Source organism: Pongo abelii, chromosome 5 (genome assembly GCF_028885655.2).
Source record: "Pongo abelii isolate AG06213 chromosome 5, NHGRI_mPonAbe1-v2.0_pri, whole genome shotgun sequence".
In the NCBI taxonomy this organism is placed as follows: domain Eukaryota; kingdom Metazoa; phylum Chordata; class Mammalia; order Primates; family Hominidae; genus Pongo; species Pongo abelii.
Window position 1 is genome coordinate 76,488,524 of NC_071990.2, and position 14,191 is coordinate 76,502,714.

General features: G+C 37.1%; 1 protein-coding gene across 9 annotated transcripts in view; it reads left to right on the forward strand.

The window, feature by feature from the left end:
- MYO6 (myosin VI) overlaps positions 1–14,191 on the forward strand; it is a 163,186-nt gene that overhangs the window by 131,383 nt on the left and 17,612 nt on the right. For all 9 annotated transcript variants that reach the window (XM_054557769.2, XM_009242014.4, XM_054557771.2 and 6 more), the window contains 6 exons: positions 1,507–1,636; positions 5,844–5,934; positions 6,680–6,830; positions 9,910–10,118; positions 11,083–11,161; positions 12,387–12,547. In XM_054557769.2, coding sequence (XP_054413744.1) covers positions 1,507–1,636; positions 5,844–5,934; positions 6,680–6,830; positions 9,910–10,118; positions 11,083–11,161; positions 12,387–12,547 — 821 coding nt within the window. The remainder of the gene's footprint in view (positions 1–1,506; positions 1,637–5,843; positions 5,935–6,679; positions 6,831–9,909; positions 10,119–11,082; positions 11,162–12,386; positions 12,548–14,191) is intronic.

A 14,191-nucleotide genomic window follows, 5' to 3' on the forward strand; every position in this document is an offset into this window, starting at 1 on the left:
ATCTTAAAGTATTTAATAATTTGTATTATTCTTGAATTATATGGTCACTAACAACATGAATTGCCATTTTCCATACCATTTCCCAGAAAAGAAAAAAAGTTGAGAGGAAGATAATTACATATAATGTTCATAATTTGTTTAGCTTTACTTATACATATTTATTCTAAACTCCCCATTTATTTTAGAGCACAGGTGTCCAGTCTTTTGGCTTCTTGAGCCACACTGGAAGAAGAACAATTGTCCTGGGCCACACATAAAATACACTAACACTAATGATAGCTGATGAGCTAAATAAACAAAACAATTGCAATAAAAATCTCATAATGTTTTAAGAAAGTTTATGAGTTTGTGTTGGGCCTCATTCAAAGCTGTCCTGGGCGACATGTGGCCCATGGACTACAGCTTGGACAATCTTGTTTTAGAGCTTTAATAATTATTTGAGAACTAATAGTCTCATAGAGAAAGCACTTTTTCTTGTTTAAACTCCCGAAAAATTAAAAATATTTATTGAAAGCTTAAGACAAAGATTTAGATATCTTTACTCTCGTTATGTTACCTTTAATTTAATTTTGACTATAAGAAGCCATTATATTGGTTGATGGGTTTTTGGCATTCTTAATATTATAGTGAGATATTTGGTAAAGGATTGAAATCATTATGGAATTTTGTGGTATATAGTGGAAATAATGTATTTTCTTAGTTAAGAACCTATTAGCTGTTTTATTTGTGTTGTCTGTCACTTAGTAGCAAAAATTTCTCATCTCTGTTTAAAATGGAAATGGGGGTTGGGCACTGTGGCTCACGCCTGTAATCCCAGCACTTTGGGAGGCTGAAGCAGGGGGATTGCTTGTTTCCAGGAGTTTGAGACCAGCTTGGGCAACATGGCAAAACCCCATCTCTCCAAAAAAATACAAAAATTAGCTGGGTGTGGTGGTGCGTGCCTGTAATCCCAGCTACTTGGGAGACTGAGGTGGGGAGGATTGCCTGAGCCTGGGAAGTTGAGGCTGCAGCTAACCAAGATTGTGCCACTGCGAAAAAGGTTGGGGGTGGGTAATGGGAGTTAGGAGAGTCAGAATAATTTTGGTGGTACCTGGTATTATATAGCTAATATGCACTTATCAAAAGCTTCATAAGGATATCTGAGAATGTGGGTGAGCCAATTCAGAGATACAGTAGTCCTTTTTCATTCTTTTCTTAATAAAGTCTTCTTGCCAGCCATCTGTAGTTTAAAAGTCATTCCCCCCCCCCACCCACTTTTGTTATTGAATATGCTACCTAGCATTAAGTAACCTCCTTACCTCCAAAAAAGCTCCTGAAGAAAGAAAGGAAGCAAAATGTGGCCTAGTGTGTTTGGGTTTGTTGTATTCTCTGCCAAGGCCTATGTAATTGACATGTGACCATTTTCAGACAGTTAGATTTTGGATTTGAATTCTGTTTACTTCATGTCTTTGTGTGTTCAAATGCATTTATATTTTAATACTGATATTAAATTATTTCACTTCCTAGTTTGCAGAATTTGATCAAATCATGAAGTCTGACCCTGACCACTTAGCAGAGTTGGTTAAAAGAGTCAATCACTGGCTCACATGCAGTCGCTGGAAGAAAGTTCAGTGGTGCTCACTCTCAGTCATCAAATGTAGGTGTTTTCCTTTACACCTATAGGATCCTTCATTGTTTTAAGATGGTTTGTGGAGTGTTGTAAAGCTGTCTCAGAGGTGATGCTGGGCAACAGAGACTGAGACTTGTTCACACTGGGTCCCAGGTTCCTATTTGTAGTTGTTCTTTTTTTATTTTTTGAGTGTATGATACTTATTTTCTTTATTCAAATGTGTTATAGGAGTGTCAGTTTCATAGTGTCCTAACAAAACAGCACTCACTGTCTTGATCTCTCGTCCCCGCAACCCTCACCATCCCCTAATCTCTCAGACTTAAACCAGAACTTTTCTTTCTGACTGCATGGCATCTACAATACACATATCCCAAAAATTGTAATTGTATTGACTTTCCTTTCTTATCCCTGAAATATTGTCAGTCACCAGATCCTGTTGATTCCTTCTCCAAATACTGTACATTCATTTCTTTTTCTTGCCAGTGCCTTAGTGAAGTCCTTTCCCACCTTTTGCATAATAATTTCATTAGCTCCCAGACTGGTTTTCCTGGTTTCTTAGGGATATCTCTCTAAACTAGAAGCCTTTTATAACTTACCTTTCATAAAAGGTGAAGTCTAAATTATTTGAGTGTCTTTCAAGATCATGTAAAATGGCGTGTCAGTGTTTTGTTTCAGTCTCTTCCCCCACCATCCCCTCTTAAATCCTGTTCTTTGAAAGGAAGTCTGTCATAATCCTGAAAGACACTGTCTTGAACACCATAATCCCAAATGTTGAAATCTTAAAAGATGAAAGTCCCAGAACTAGGATTCTGTAAAAAATAATAAAAAAGATATTTATTTACATTTTAAAAAGGGGATTTGAGAAACATATAAAAACGTGACAAAACTCTTCATAGGCCACTTTACACAATAAAATAGGCAATAATAACATATATATTTTTGAAAATATAAACACATATACTAATAATAATTGCATGGGTATAACAGTAAGGAGCAGACAAACCATATTCATAAAGAATAGGGTAAAAAGTGAAATGCGTAAACACATATTATTGTGATTGGTAATTGTGCACCCAGCTTTGTTACTGCAGTCATCTGAAATACTGTGATGATGAACAAGCTGTCTTTTGATGAGATCAGTCAAAAATCATAGTATGCAGTCACCACTGCATTTGTAGTTGCCCAGAGAACTGAGATCTTGAGAAATTTTATCTTTTACAAGTGCAGATGTATGATAAAGGACATCTGTTCATTGATTAAGTTTCAGTGTTTTTATATACATACACAGTGTTTACCCAGAAAGTAAATGTTGTGATAATGCGTTTTCATGGAGTTAAATTTGCAAAACATGAATACAGTAAATTAGAACTCTCTAAAAATTTCTACATAATTAAAAAATGCTAACAATTTAAGATAGTGAAAATAAAAACAAAGAAAAGAAAAAGAAAAAAAAACCCAAAACTAAAAAGGAAGTTTGACATACAAAAAAGTGTATCAGAGGATAGATTATAGGCAGTTGAATGGAGATAGTCCATAAGAGCTGGCTGTCTTTCTCAGTCATTAACTATATTTTGAAGTCTTGTACCATGAATAATAGGTGCTTTTTTTCTTTTAGGACATGGTTCTTCTTGGAGAATATGTTCATATTCATTTTCTTCATGAGATTGCTCTTTTTGAAATTCTTCTATGATTCCTCTGATTGGGATTTTTGGGATTTTTGATGTTAGGGATTTTAATCTAGGAATTTTGATCTTCTGGGATTTCAATATTTGCGATTATGGCTTTTGGGATTAGGAATTCAAACCCCTTTGACATACTGGGCTAAGCTGCTTTTATGTGTAGTTTGGCCAGGTCATAGCAGCTACATAGCTGGCCCAAAACAAAAGTGAGGGACAGAACATTTTGGGGTTACCTAAGGATCTGTGGCAAACCTTTAATTGTTGGGAGCTGTGTAGGAATCAGTAACTTGATTATATTTACAGTTGCCCCTTATACTCATCAGAGTACCTGGAATAGTGCTAGATACATGAAAAGGATCCAGTGAATTTTTCCTTATCAGTAGAAAAGGAAAATTCTTTTGGCCTAATGAAAAAGAATCATGCAAACAAAGATTATTTTTGAGGTATTTTGTTAGACAATAAAAAGAGAACTATTAATATAAAAAGAAAAAAGGTATTTTGAGGTATTTTGTTAGACAATAAAAAGAGAACTATTAATATAAAAAGCAAAAAGATAGCAGAATCTTTTTCCCATCATTTTCCAAATAAAATAGAAATATCTTTATTACTGTAGTTTAATACGTTCAGCTTTACACATTACATTATGATAGAAAACACATTATAGTAAAATCATCTGTTACACCATTCATTTGTGGACTGTGTTCTACAGTGGTACCGAAGTCAGTAACCGGGCAGGGATCTTTGCAGAATGTTAATAGGAAGCTCTGAAAAAAAAGTTCAAGGTCAGATCATCCTAGGAAATTCTGAGTAACTGAAGTTAAGTAGATTTCTTTGCTGTAGGATTCTCAGAGGCTTCACTCTGTATGTTCATTGTGAACCTCCATACAGAAGTGTAGTGTACGGCTTTCCATAAACTCATTTGACAGGTAAATCCTTTTTTCAGGACATACCTATTCACATTTCATAGAACAAATGTTGCCTAAGACAGTTTGGGAGGTATCAGTGTAGCATACTAAGGAAATAATGCATTTAAAATGTAAGCCTAACCAGATACATGATATTGTAACTGCCCAGTGGGTTCTCCTTGCCCACTACCTAGACAGAGCTGATTTATCAAGATGGGAATTGCAGTAGAGAGACAGCAATTAATGTAGAGTCGGCTGTACGGGAGACTGGAGTTTTATGATTACTCAAATCAGTCTCTCTGAAAACTTGGAGATCGGAATTTTTAAGGATAATTTGGTAGGTAGGGGCTTGGGTTGGAGATGAAATCATAGGGGGTCAAAGTTGAGTTTTTCTTGCTTTCTTCTGTTCCTGGTTGGGAGCACAGATCTGGCTGGGCCAGATTACCTATCTAGGTGGCATCAGCTGGTACATTGGAAGGTCTGCAAAATATCTCAAGCACTGATTTTAGGTGTTACAACTGTGATGTTATACCCGGGAGCAATTTGAGGAGGTTCAGATTCATGCAGCTGGAGGCTGTGTGGCTCCTAAACCGTAATTTCTAATCTTGGAGCTAATTTGTTAGTCCTACAAAGGCTGACTGGTTCCCCAGACAAGAAGGGGGTTTATTTTGGGAAAGGGTTATTATCATGTTTGTTTCAAAGTTACACTTTAATAAACTAAATTCTTTCCCAAGATTAGTTTGGCCTACACCCAGGAGAATGAACAAGGACAGCTTAGAGGTTAGAAGCAAGATAAACTCCCTTTTACATAGTTTCCTTAGTTGTAATTTTTGCAAAGACAGTTTCAATATCCTTTTATTTTTAAGAAGAATAAGAAATTATAGAAATGTTAAAACTGGCTGGGCACGGTGGCTCACACCTGTAATCCTAGCACTTTGGGAGGCTGAGGTGGGAGGATCACTTGAGGTCAGGAATTCAAGACCAGCCTGGCCAACATGGCAAAACCCTGGCTCGAATAAAAATACAAAAATTAGCCCGGCGTGGTGTGTGCCTGTAGTCCCACCACACCTACTCAGGAGGCTGAGGCATGAGAATCTTTTTTTTTTTTGAGATGGAGTCTTGCTGTGTCACCCAGGCCGGAGTGCAGTAGTACCATCTCAGCTGACCGCAAGCTTCGCCTCCCTGGTTCACGCCATTCTCCTGCCTCAGCCTCCCATAGCTGGGATTACAGGCGCCCGCCACCACGCCTGGCTAATTTTTTGTGTTTTTAGTAGAGACGGGGTTTCACCGTGTTAGCCAGGATGGTCTCAATCTCCTGACCCACGATCTGCCCGCCTTGGCCTCCGAAAGTGCTGGGATTACAGGCGTGAGTCACCGCGCCCGGCCGAGAATCTCTTGAACCTGGGAGGTGGAGGTTGCAGTGAACCAAGATCATGCCATTGCACTCCAGCCTGGGTTGAGACTGTCAAAACAAAAACAAACAAACAAAAAAGATGTTAAAACTTTCTGTTTTTGATGTCTGATATATAATAATAGGGTCGTCAAGATTTCATGTTTCTTGAGAATTACTTTGTGAAAATGAGTTTTTTAAATATATGTCAGATTTAAACTGAATAATTTTCTATCATTTTATTTTACTCTTACACATAGTGAAAAACAAAATAAAATATCGAGCTGAAGCGTGCATTAAAATGCAAAAAACTATCCGAATGTGGCTTTGCAAGAGGAGACACAAACCTCGGTAAGATGAATAGTTCCCAAAAAGAACTCTACAAAACCTAGTTACTGTAATACAAAATGACAATAAAGTCATTATAAAAAGCAGTTTGGATATCAAGTTTTCTCATGTTCTTTGTAAAATGATATATTAGTCTTTTATTTGTAATATTTATTTGAAATTAGTTAACTCATTTATTGCCTTATTACTTGCCTCATTCTATAAAAGGATTTGAAGTGGCATACAAAAATGTGTAAAGACTATAAAACAAGAAATAAGTAGTTGAGAGAAGCTCTTTTATTCCAATTATTTTAGTTATTTGAGTTTCTTGATAATGTCAAGGTGACATTTTTTTTAAAAACATCTCACTAATATGTTTACCATAATTTTCAAGATTATCTGTAGGAATTACATTGTCCCATTATAAATTAGTCTTTATTTCTTATTTGAATCTTTCATTTTTAATTTAGACTTTTAAAAATTGGAAGTCTGAATATCTCTATTGATCCATCACACCTTTTCAAAGAGACTAGATTAAGTTCCTCTGTGATTTGAATTCTCAAAGTTGTAGAAGGCTTTAATCCTGTTGACAGGCATCAGTGTCATTCACACTCATATTTGATTTCTTTTAGCCTTCAACAAGAGATCTGAAAAAGAGAATACTAGATAATATTGAAAACAGAAGTGAAATTCCCTGTTTAGCATTTTATAAATCTGCCAAAAGTACTAAAGGATGAAATTAAGCTCTAATGAAGTATTATTTTTACAGCATTGATGGCCTGGTTAAGGTGGGCACACTGAAAAAACGACTTGATAAATTTAATGAGGTAGTCAGTGTGTTGAAAGATGGAAAACCAGAGATGAATAAACGGATCAAGGATCTGGAAATTTCCATTGATGCTTTGATGGCCAAAATTAAGGTATGTAATTTTAACCCAAATGACTTTGACTTTTTATATAATTTAATATATTTTGTTATTGGTATTGAAATTGTATAGAAAACGTCTTTATTTTTTCAAAATTACAAAATGTGTTGAGACTCAATGATGGCAAGTAGATGCTCATCATTATTACCTCTACTCTTTATGTTTGAAAAATTTCATAGCAAAAAGTTAAAGAAGACAATTTTTATGCCATTTCTTCTGTTGGTAAGAAAGATATTCCCCGCAACTTAATACCTAGGTGATGGGATGATCTGTGCATCAAACCCACCATGGCACACATTTACCTGTGTAACAAACCTGCATATCCTGCACGTGCATCCCTGAAATTAAAATAAAAGTTGAAGGCCGTGTGTGGTGGCTCACGCCTGTAATCCCAGCACTTTGGGAGGCTGAGGCGGATGAATCACAAGGTCAGGAAATCGAGACCATCCTGGCCAACATGGTGAAACCTTGTCTCTACTAAAAATACAACAACTAGCTGGGTGTGGTGGCGTGCACTTGTAATTCCAGCTACTTGGGAGGCTGAGGCAGGAGAATTGCTTGAACCTGGGAGGCGGAGATTGCAGTGAGCCAAGATTGTGCCACTGCACTCCAGCCTGGCGACAGAGTGAGACTCCGTCTCACAAAAAAAAAAAGAAGAAAAAAGAAAATTAAAGTTTGAGCAAAAAGAAAATGGCCGGGCGCGGTGGGTCACGCCTGTAATCCCAGCACTTTGGGAGGCTGAGGCGGGCAGATCACAAGGTCAGGAGATTGAGACCATCCTGGCTAACATGGTGAAACCTCGTCTCTACTAAAAATACAAAAAAAAAAAATTAGCTGGGCGTGATGGGGGGTGCCTATAGTCCCAGCTACTCGGGAGGCTGAGGCAGGAGAATGGCATGAACCCGGGAGGTGGCGCTTGCAGTGAGCCGAGATCGCGCCACTACACTCCAGCCTGGGCGACAGAGCAAGACTCCGTCTCAAAAAAAAATAAAAAATAAAAATAAAAGTGGTGGGGCATTGTGGCTCCTGCCTGTAATCCCAGCACTTTGGGAGGCCGAGGTGGGTGGATTACTTGAGGTCAGGAGGTTGAGACCAGCCCGGCCAACATGGTGAATCCCCGTCTCTACTGAAAATACGAAAGTTAGCCAGGTGTGATCGCACCCGCCTGTAGTTCCAGCTACTTGAGGCAGGAGAATTGCTTGAACCCAGGAGGTAGAGGTTGCAGTGAGCCAAGATTGTGCCACTGCATTCCAGCCTCGGCGACAGAGTGAGACTACGTCTAAAAATACATAAATAAATAAATGATAAAAGTAATATAATACTATAAAAAATTTGGAGGCCAGATGTGATGGCTTGCACCTGTAATCCCAGCACTTTGGGAGGCCCAGGCGCAGGGATCACCTGAGCTCAGGAGTTAGAGACCAACTTGATCAACATGGCCAAAACTTGTCTCCACCAAAAATACAAAAAATTAGTTGAGCATGGTGGTATGAGTCTGAGGCCCCAAGGAGGCTGAGGTTAGAGGATTGCTTGAGCCTAGGAGGTGGAGGTTGCAATGAGCAGAGATTGCACCACTGCACTCCAACCTGGGTGACAGTGAGACCCCTGGCTAAAAAAAAAAAAAAAAAAAAAAAAATTGGAGAAACCACCAAAAACCTCTTAATACCTCCACATTAACAAATTCAGTTAATTACTATTATTTTTACAGTATAATTTTAGTTGTTTTTACTTTACCTGACACTCTTTCTTTTATGCATAAATTTTTACAGTTCTTATCATAATATACATTTCAATTTCTATCTCTACCATTATGTTATATACTTGTCCATGTTAATACATTATCTTCATAGATATGGTAATGTAATTTACTTAATTTTGTGAAAATAGCAATTTCCTCTCCAATTTTGTAGGAAAAAAATGGGATCCCTTTTTTTGTTTTGATTTTTATTTATTTGATTACTAGTGGAATTGAAGACTTTTCTATATGCTTGTTAATTATATTTCATATTTAATTACATTTCATATCTTTTTCTCATTATATTTTAGAGTTTTAATGCTTTTTCTGTTTCATAGGTCAGTGCAAGTATGTGGGATATAATAAATAAAAGTGAGCGTTTTATATTTTCTGCAGATATTTTATGTAAACAATGGCAATCTTGGAGGTAGAAAGGAAAAAAAAGATCTGGAGGAAAATGAAAATGCTATAAATAGACTCAGCTGATTTTATAAATCTGTCAAGGGCCATCTTTGTTTATGTGGTGTCATTATAAATTAAAATTAACCCACCCACATTTTTTGAAGGCTAATTTTAGAAATCATCCAATAATTTTGGATATATTTAGTAATTTTTAAAATATTCTCTAGGTACTATTTGAACATTATTCTAAAATAGTAGTAAACTCTTGCTAAATTAGCTGATCATTACTTAAGAAATAATTCTTTTTGAGATAAGAGTCTTGCTCCATTGCCCAGGCTGGAGTGCAGTGACGTGATCTCGGTTCACTGTAACCTCTGCCTCCTGGGTTCAAGCAATTCTCCTGCCTCAGCCTCCCGAGTAGCTGGGACTACAGGTGTGTACCACCATGCCCAGCTAATTTTTGTATTTTATTTTTATAAGAGACAGGATTTCACTATATTGGCCAGGCTGGTCTCGAACTCCTCACCTCAGGTGATCTGTCCACCTCGGCCTCCCAAAGGGCTGGGATTACAGGCGTGACCCACCACACCCGGCCTAGAAATAATTTTTAACTGCAATATATTACCTTGTGCACAGTACACCTGTCTAATTGACGTCTAATACTTGTGTGCAGAGATAACATAAAACATTTTTTGAATAGTATTTAATGTACAAACAGTATAGCAAAGATAACGGATGTATTGCTTACCATCTTACCTAGTTTTTGCTGTATTTGCATATTGGAGTAGTTTTTTATTTTAAATTGTAAAAAATAAAAACATTAAAATTTATCTTAGCTATTTTTCAGTTTATAGTTCAGTATTGTTAAGTATATTCACACTGTTGTGCAACAGAAGAAATAAGCTTTTACGTACCTATTTATTTTATTTTTTAAAGTCCACTATGATGACGCAGGAACAAATCCAGAAAGAATATGATGCACTGGTTAAAAGCTCAGAGGAACTCCTCAGTGCATTACAGAAAAAAAAACAGCAGGAAGAGGAAGCAGAAAGGCTGAGGCGTATTCAAGAAGAAATGGAAAAGGAAAGAAAAAGACGTGAAGAAGATGAAAAACGTCGAAGAAAGGAAGAGGAAGAAAGGCGGATGTAAGGCATTTATATTATTTTGAATAAGAGACTTAAAGAAATAGTGAATTCTTGGTATTGACAGTGGTTAATGACAATTATTTGTTTTGTTTTGTTTTTGTGACAGGGTCTCGCTCTGTTGCCCAGGCTGGAGTGCAGTGGCGCAATCTTGGCTTACTGCACTCTGCCTCTCGGGTTCAATCGATTTTCCTGCCTCAGCCTCCTGAGTAGCTGGGATTACAGGTGTGCACCACCACGCCTGGCTAATTTTTGTATTTGTAGTAGAGACGGGGTTTCACTGTGTTGGCCAGGCTGGTCTCAAACTCCTGACCTCAGGGGATCCACCCGCCTCGGCCTCCCAAAATGCTTGGGTTACAGGCGTGAGCCACGGTGCTTGGTTGACAATTCTTAAAACTGTGTTCTTATTTTAATGAACTAGTTTTGTAATAAGTTTGAAAATTGAGAAAATAAGGTCATTTTATAGTAGTGATAACATATAATAACTTTAACTATAATCTGAATTTTAGTTAGACTCTTACACCTGAGGATTTTCTTCTTTTTAAAAGTATGATGTGTTTATTGTTTTCTAAGCTAGATAAATGACATTTCTACTTTCCTGCACTTCTAAAACTGATAACATTTTGAAAGATTGCCATGATAGGGTAGAGAGGATGGATGAGTTGTTGACTTGGAGAGGGAGTAGAGGGAAGCACCTTTAATCAGGACCTTACAGCCAGGCTTTGTAACCACATTCATCTAGAGATGTTAAAAGTTATAGAATATAATTATATTTGTTTTATTTAAGAATTATTGTCAATAGAGTTAAATTTTATTTTATTCAAAATAAGTTGATGTATGTGGCCAGGAGGTTAATTTGCATTCCCAATCTGTTACCTTTGTTTATTATTAAATAATAGTTAAATTGCCTTCTGAAGGATTCCATATTTTCTGTTAAATTTTTGAAGAGTTTTCTATTTTTTATTAGGAAACTTGAGATGGAAGCAAAGAGAAAACAAGAAGAAGAAGAGAGAAAGAAAAGGGAAGATGATGAAAAACGCATTCAAGTATGTACTTACTGGATTGAATTTCTATTAAAATGGAACCTACAGGCCGGGTGTGGTGGCTCATGCCTGTAATCCCAGCTCTTTGGGAGGCCGAGGCGGGCAGATCACAAGGTCAGGAGATTGAGACCATCCTGGCTAACACAGTGAAATCCCATCTTTACTAAAAATACAAAAACAAATTAGCCGGGTATGGTGGTGGGCACCTGTAGTCCCAGCTAATTGGGAGGTTGAGGCAGGAGAATGATGTGAACCCAGGAGGCAGAGCTTGCAGTGAGCCAAGGTGGCGCCACCGCACTCCAGCCTGGGCAACAGAGCAAGACTCCATTTCAAAAAAAAAAATAAAATAAAATAAAATAAAATAAAATGGAACCTACAAAATAAGTGAAAATGAGATCTTGATTTGCTAGATAAGCTGTCACTAGTTTATCCTAGAGACCAAAGGCCAGTTTTTGAAGTGGTTATGGGAATGGACTTTGGAGCTAGGGAAGTGGGTTCAAATTCAAGATCAGTCACTGACAGAAATTGTGACATTGTACACATTATAGTGAGTAACTATGGGTCACAGTTTTCTCTCTGTAGAATGTGGATAGATAACAGTTGCAAGCATTTGACAGTTAATACATGTTAAAGCATTTTGAACACTGTGTAGATCAATAAATGTTAATAATTGTTTTTATACCTGGGGAAAGTCAAATGAAAATTCACTTAAAATGTGAAGTTTTAAAATATCATATAACTTTGTAGATACTGGAATTAATAAATTAGGATTAAGAGTCTCTCTCCACCCCTAGTTTTTAAAAAGTCCCATGTTGAGAATAAATTGCTCATGTATTTGAGTTTCTGTTTGTCATGGCTTTCATAATATATCCTAAGCATAACCAAAACTTTAAATTCCTGACATCTGCTCTCTAGGTGTTACTGTTAATGGGATGCCTAAGATACTCTTGTGATGTTTGGGACACTAATATTTATAGTCATAGAATTATGGAGCTGTGGTTCTTCTACCTTCTCTTGGTCTTGGGAAAGAGGCAAAATGGGGATGTGTTTGAAGCATTAATCATAATAGAGAAGAAAATAGAGACTGAAGAGATCTGTGCTTAAGCAATTCCTTAGTAAAGAACTTGTAGGGGGGCAGTTATGCTTTCCCTTTATTTTAAGTAATAAGGGGAGTGATCAAGTAAACAAGTGAAGAACTCTTGGTGAAATAGCTTTCTGCCCTTGTCAGGCTGAAGTGGAGGCGCAGCTGGCCCGACAGAGGGAGGAGGAATCCCAACAGCAAGCAGTTCTGGAGCAGGAGCGCAGGGACCGGGAGCTGGCCCTGAGGATTGCCCAGAGTGAAGCCGAGCTCATCAGTGATGAGGCCCAGGCCGACCTGGCGCTGCGGAGGTACTGGGGCCCCTGGGTGGGGTATAGCGCTCTCTCCTTTGCTTTCTCTACCTCTCTGCCTCTCATTTCCATGCAAAAGGGAATAGGAGAAAATAATATTCTGAAGGCCCTGATATGTTTGAGCTAAAATAATTTTAAAATTATTTGTTATCGACTTTCATACTCAAGTGAATGAGATAATTGATTTTTCATCATATTATTAAACTGTTGACAAATAAGACTAAAATTTCACTAATGAGTACTCTGTTAAGAAAACATATCAACCTTTACCCTGAAATTGTTTAAGAGTATAGTATATTAGGTAGACACCTAATTTGTAAATACCTGTCATCAAACACTGGCATCGAAATAAGTGACTGTGTTATATAATGCAGTGTAATGTATTTGTAGTTGAGATTTTTCTAATGCAAAAAAATTTAATGTATTAAATATCCTGTCAGTTGAAATGAGAAATGTACTCTGCAATGCCTCAGAATAAATGAGTTTCCCTTTCCAAGAAGGGAGGGTTAAATTCATTGACATATTTTGGCTTCTTGGGTTTCTGAATTATCTCTAAGCACTCCACTATAGTGGAGTGTGTAGGAATGTGGAAGCTCTTATTAAAAGTTGCAGAAAGGTTTAATAGATTCAGTTTAAAAAATTTAGTATGTAGAAGCATTAATTATTTTGATTATAATAACAAAACTAATTTGTGAGGTTCCTTTGTATGTAGGTATATATATGTTGTATATATACTGAGAGGCACATAGACACCGAACTTAAAAGCAGTTTATGACAAAATATAGAGTACAACCACTAGATGGCGATGTTTCCGTGATGTTTCCTTGTGAAAGGATCAAATTGCAATATAATGGAATATTTGGCAAAAAAAAAAAAAACAAAAGACGGGCAAGGAAAAAGGCATATTGAGTTGCCTTCACGCTTTTTCTATTAGGTTGGTGCGAAAGTAATTGCGGTTTTTGCCACTGGGAAAACTGCAATAACTTTTGCACCAACCAAATAGTATGTGATTGTATTGGGGAGCTCTGGGACTGCTTGTATATGAAAGTACATTATTCTGTAAATGAACTGAATATGGCTATATGAACAAAAGATGTTATAATTATTAAGCTCTTGGGTTTGAGTCCAATATTTGGGCTCTTTATTAAGATTTCACTATAATTAAAATATTTTAGCCCAGATAGGGCTTTTATAAATGCAAACTCAGCTCAGCTGCTGTTCTGTTCCTTCCACCTGTGTTACATCAGAATGATTGGGAGTCTTTATGTGTAACTGACTAGCTGCCTAGGGCAGGTTCTTAAACGAACCAAACTCTTACAGCTGCTATCCCTGATGTCTGTGAGGAAGTACTGCAGTTGACAGTTGATTTTATTATGGCAGAAGTCAATTTCTAAGGGACTTGTTAATGGAGTCATTATTGGTACTCATCATCAAGCTTTATGTTTATGCACTTGAAATATTAAGCGATATCCAGTGCCATTCCATATACTGTATACAAGATACTGGCTCATATGTGGACCCCTTCCCATCTTCAGAAAGGTACATGTCTTCCAGGTTGAGTAGTCGCTGAGAAAGAGTGGATCGTTTAGGACCTTTAACATAAACAAGTTACCTGTAATTTAAATTAAGCAGAATTAGCTAGGT